Source organism: Lygodium microphyllum, chromosome 24, assembly GCF_053477565.2.
Source record: "Lygodium microphyllum isolate KBCC chromosome 24, Lygodium_microphyllum_v1.1.10, whole genome shotgun sequence".
Taxonomy (NCBI): domain Eukaryota; kingdom Viridiplantae; phylum Streptophyta; class Polypodiopsida; order Schizaeales; family Lygodiaceae; genus Lygodium; species Lygodium microphyllum.
Window position 1 is genome coordinate 77,462,350 of NC_141158.1, and position 5,489 is coordinate 77,467,838.

Here is a 5,489-nt window from a genome sequence, read left to right on the forward strand (position 1 = left end):
ATAGTCGACAACTTCTCATAAAAGCGTTGGATGGAGAGAAGCTTCAAAAGTTTCAAAGCTTACTTGGAGTTATAATGATATATTTAAGCTTGAGAGGGAGCATTGAGACGACAAGCTCAATACATGCGAACATTGATAATGGATTCCACATTTGTTAGACATATCTAAAACGAGCATCAATTGATTGGTATAGTTTATTATGCACTATTTGACTTAGTAAGCCACTTTCCTTTATGTTGCACCTTATATTTTCTTTGTATACATTGAAAAGGGTATGACAAAAAAAAAACCAATAAAAAAACGTTTTGACCTCCATCTCCCTTTTTGTGTTCTTGAGTGAGCTTCCTCTTTTGTATAAAGCATGTATTTGATGCACCAACTCAAGCACATCCCCGACCACGCAATTCATGACAAATGAGACAAATGTGACACCTACATATATCCTACCCTTGATATCTAGTAAAAAAATATAAGAAATAGAACTAAGAGGTTATCAAAGGAGCCAATAGATCAAACTCACCAAAGCACATTACTAAACTTATGGCCCCTAAATGCAACGCAATGTATATTACATGCTTTTTTAATGCACCAATGTGAGGTTAAGAGGAAAAAAAGAGAATATATAACACCAATCCTTAATAAACTATAAGGAGCAAGGGAGAGAATAATTTGTTTACTAGCAACACAAATATTCCTATAAGAAAACCTTACCAAAATAATCAACCTTGAGTTTAAGGATGTAAAGATTTATTGAGCATTCATAGCAACCTTATCCTCTCAACATTATTATATACTTTCAAGGCAAGGACAAGACCCAAATGATTTGATATGCTTTGAAATCATAATAATAATATCAAAAACTAATATGGTAAAAGTTTGAGATTAATCATCAAATTTAAGACTGGCATTCCCTCTTAGTGTAATAGGCCTTGCAATAATATGTTGTTCTACTTGACTTCAACTTAAACCCTTCCCCTCTCTTTTATCAATAACTAGCTACCAATTAGTGACACTTCCCCAAATTCAGGTGCTCCAACAATCATTAACAATGGCCTATCATTGATCATATACCTTCCATGTCCCTTCTCAAATAAAAGAGGAAAGATAAACCAATAACAAAGTTCAAATGTATTCAAAATCAAAGTCGAAACACTAGCTTAAATAAAAATATGGCTTGTAATTCCACAAACCCACCCTCCAAAACAACTTTTGGGAATCCAACTGAAAAAGGAAGCTTCAAGTACTGCATAAATAAGAAGTTCATACACAATACAACTCAATCTAGTATATACTCCAATTGACAAAAGTGAGCAAAAAAGAGTTGAACCTTCACATTGCTATAGATACAATTTCAATACAATTGAGATTGTGAGTAAAAGGTTCAGAGTTGCCACTATGGCCTCAAGTGACCCAAAGTGACTTAATTTGCTACAATAGTGCGTGCCACAATGTGACTCCATAAAATTAGACATGGGGGGAAATTTCGACCCTTACCATTTTGCATGGCAAGCAAGAATATTGCAATCTTAAGATTTGAAAACAAAGCACAATGCTACAAGTAAATTCTCTTTTGAATCATGATTGTTTAAAAAAAATATGTACACTTAGTTGTCATCCACTATAGTGGAGAGTACCAATTGTTGCACAAAGGTTGCCCGTAAAGTGGCCTGCTTCCATTCTCTCTCATGCTCTTCTATTGAGAGTGGTACTTTTGAACTACAATAGCCATTTTTTAAAAAATCATTAGATATAAAGCAACAATTTACATCTCATTAAGCATAAAGCAACAATCTACATCCGACATCTCTACAAGAGATACCCCTCCCCTCCTCTCCCCCCTCCTCCTACTTCTCCATCGCCACTTCCCTAAAGCCTCACTCACCCTTCCCCACAGCGCCCCCCCCGTGCCCCATGACATACCTTTCCCTCACTCAACACTCCTCTCTTCCCTCCATCCCCCCTCCCTTTCACTTGCATTCTCCCTCCATTTCTTTTCCCCTCACACCCGCTTCTCCTCCCCCTCTTCCTTGCTGCATCTCCCTTCTTGCACCCCCTAAAACTCACTCCCTTTTATCCCTTACCCCTTTCCTCTTACCCCCTCCCTCTCTCCCCCTTCCCATCCCCACGCTAGTGCACCAAAAAAGCCTCACTCGCCCTCCTCCCTTCATGTACCTTGTCCTCACTCAACTCTCCACTCTTCCCTCCATTCCACCCCTCTTTCACATCCCCATTCTCCTCTCCCCTCCTTTCTTTTCCCCTCCCACACGCACTTCTCCTCCTCCTTTGCTTACCCCCACTCCATAGCCCTTGTTGGACCCCCCTAAAACTCTCACTCCCTTTTCTTCTCTCTCCTCCCTCTTTCCACATACCCTTCCCCTTTTTCGCCCACAATCATCCACTATTAAAATCAAAAGTTTTAAAGGCAACAGTTTTTCAAAGCTAAAGTTAATGTTTACAGTTATCAGTTAATTCTGAGTGACTGGTTTACTGGTCAAGGGTTGAATGAGCATGCAACTAGAGTAAAGAAGAGCCAGCCATAGGCAGGAGCATTTCATATTCACCTCAAATTAGAGACTGAGTGTTTACTTAGAGGTTTTGCATTCAAGGGAGAATGCAGCCCCTCTCACCAAACCCTTCACTGAACTTCCAAAAAATGAACTTTTTACTCTCTAAATTTAATCAAACTCAATTAATCCATCATCGTGATGAAACGAAATGTACCTTGCTTTTTTATGTTTTGAGGATGGCAATGCCTTTGTTGGGATCATATCTACACCCTGGTTTTGCTTTGGCAAATCTTCAGAATCAAAATTGTTGGCAAGAGCTGAAAGGAGAGAGTCTGTTGCGTTGGCCATTGCAGCACTGCTGTTTCGCAATGAAATACCACCATGCAGGGCCTGCAGATGTGCCTCTCTGTAATCCACACCCAGAAGAGACCCAATAGGTATTCCTGTCCTTCTGAACCTGTGTCTGCGTTGAATGTAAATGCTTGTCAAGGTACCCAACCCACATACAATTTAGGGCAGAAACAAAACATTTGTGAAGCAAGCATATAATTCTACAGCGCTTGCATTACAGATATTGGAGGAAAGGATATCTTAAACAAGTGGCCATGCTGTGCTGTCATATGCCCCACCATGTCCTTTTGAATTTTTGCTGCACATACTGGGCAGACCTACACATGCGTAAAGAAAATAGTCCAAGGTGAGTAAAAGATGAGTCTACTTTTAATAACACAAGGTAAGACATTTCCCAATTCCATGTTCTTTTTTTTTTAAGTACAAGAATGGCACGCCTCATCTGCAGCCCTGTTCACAGAATTGACACTATACATAAAGCACTCAAGCAAAAGAAAGAAAAACCCACACAATCCTTCTACTTTGGGTTGATTTGTTAACCACAAGACCAACAGATCAAAACACAAGAAGTTTCCAACATTTTCCACTGTGGAAAAAGGGGCTCTTTTCCCTTGGTTTCCCCTGTATTGTTTCAACATCATGAACTTCTGCGAGGCAGGCACCACAAACCTAGCTAGATGCGGCCACAGAGGTTCATTATGATGTCATAGTTCATAATGTGGGAATTACAGAAATTTCTTGTGAAAGTCTGAACTCACAAGCACATTTGAGCTCTAATTAGAGTTGAAAATCGGGCTTGCAAGATAGGCCTAAAGACCTGTCACACTAAAGTGCAGAATGAACAAACATGGCCCTAACCTCCAACATGAACTTCTGCGAGGCAGGCACCACAAACCTAGCTAGATGTGGCCACAGAGGTTCATTATGATGTCGTAGTTCATAATGTGGGAATCTGTCTAAAATTTCTTGTGAAAGTCTGAACTCAAAGCACATTTGAGCTCTAAATAGAGTTGAAAATCGGGCTTGCAAGATGGGCCTAAAGACCCGTCACACTAAAGTGCAGGATGAACAAACATGGCCCTAACCTCCAACATAAACAAGAATCGCATAAAACCCAGGCATCTACTTTCCTTGAGCTTTAGCAGATAGAACCATCAGAACAGAGGCTGATTTCAAGCTAGTGAACGACATTTTACCAGAAAACATGAAATGTCTCGAGAATTCCTGGTGACAGACTGGTTTACAAACCCTACAAGGACAAGAGCCAGCAAGCAAGCAATGGAGCTCACCAGCACTTTAGAGTCGTACATATGCTCCTCTTCCATGTGATAGCACAGCGTTACAATGTCAAAATCCTCGTAACAGTAAGGACAGGGGAACTCCTCGTCTATTTCCGACTCGTCCACGCTGAGATAATCTGCAGGATTAAGGCCGATGTTACAGAACTGCTGAAGTAAAATTAGGTCAAAATGTTGCAGAAGAACAGCCTGATGCTCAAGGCCACAGGCTGATCGGAGCTTAGGGCAAGGAGAATACCCCATTGATGCTGAGAAAACTGCAGGGCATGGTGGCGCTTGGCAGCAGAGAGACGCGCAGACCTGATCAGATCTGCGTCCATGCTGCAACAAATTAGAAGGAAGAACTTGAAAAAAGTTAGGGTCCTTAGGCAAAGCACACCCCTGCTGAGGATCTTTCTGTCCAGGGATCAGAATGTTTGGCAGGGACTTGGCAGCAAATGTGATGTTTTGGACGGACGCTTAGAATCGTGTCTCTAGCAGCTGGTTATGGCGGTTCTGCTAAGGTACTGTTGCTTTCTGTGCTTTGAATTTCAGGGCTCGCTCGTCGTTTGCTGTGTTCATCGATGATAATGATGACGATGGCAGGGAAAAAGGCCGAGCAATTTCAAGGTAGCCGACCGAGTCCCGACCATAAACGATCGTTGAATAGAAACGCGCCCTACGAAGTCAAGTCCACATGTGGCATCAAGAGACGCGTCAATAGATGTGTGTGTGTTCGTTCAATGGCTTTCCTTGGAATTCATGAAATGCTTACTAATCAATGAATGTGTTTGTAAGCAAGTCATTTGAGGTGATATGGCAAATGTTTCAACTTTTGGTCCAACCAAGTTAAGGAGAATATTTGAGAGGTTTAGGGAATATCCATTAGCACCAAATCCTTTCAAATGCTAGTTTTGGATTAAGCATGCTTGTTAACCCCAGTACAAGACAAAGAAAAAGGAAGCAAAAGAAAATTCAAAAAAAAATTAAAATGTGAAGCAAAGTAAAAAAGGCGGCCCGCAGAAAAATAAGAGGAGACAAGGCCAAAAGTGCAAGACAACCTTAAAAGTCGAGACAAAGACAAAGGCAAATTTTATAATGTAAAGACATCCCCAAATTTTTGTAAAAGAGTATCAGGCTCCCTCTTGTGCAAGTTGTAAAGAGTAGACGGGCGTAGATGAAGACATAATGTAAATAGAAGGGAGTAGAAAAAGAGAACCTTGGCAAGATGGCCGGACGTGCAAAAAAAGGGGATGGGTGCCCAAAGGGATAAGGGCATGAATAAAAGCCAAAATGTTAATTGAGAAGCTTATTCTTGGTGTGTGGCAAAAGGGGCTCTCCTCTTCTCTTCTCT

At 41.0% G+C, this 5,489-nt stretch overlaps 1 protein-coding gene across 1 annotated transcript; it reads right to left on the reverse strand.

The window, feature by feature from the left end:
• Positions 1-1,307: 1,307 nt before the first annotated feature.
• On the reverse strand, positions 1,308-4,830 carry LOC148015263 (protein DEHYDRATION-INDUCED 19 homolog 4-like). Its single transcript, XM_087665875.1, has 5 exons — positions 4,395-4,830; positions 4,148-4,275; positions 3,098-3,175; positions 2,722-2,981; positions 1,308-1,716 (listed from the first exon to the last, which is right to left on the reverse strand). The coding sequence occupies exons 1-5, from the start codon at positions 4,474-4,476 to the stop codon at positions 1,605-1,607; spliced, it is 660 nt and encodes a 219-aa protein (XP_087522001.1). The 5' UTR covers positions 4,477-4,830; the 3' UTR covers positions 1,308-1,604.
• Between the last annotated feature and the right edge of the window lie 659 nt (positions 4,831-5,489).

What these genes read in the sequence shown, in the direction of transcription:
- LOC148015263 (XM_087665875.1), bottom strand. Translation starts at nt 4,476, where the DNA reads ATGGACGCAGATCTGATCAGGTCTGCGCGTCTCTCTGCTGCCAAGCGC. An exon ending in GTTTTCTCAGCATCAATGGG is followed by an intron (nt 4,276 to 4,394) that starts GTATTCTCCTTG and finishes TTAATCCTGCAG; the next exon opens with ATTATCTCAGCGTGGACGAG. An exon ending in TCAAAACATAAAAAAGCAAG is followed by an intron (nt 1,717 to 2,721) that starts GTACATTTCGTT and finishes TGGCTATTGTAG; the next exon opens with TTCAAAAGTACCACTCTCAA.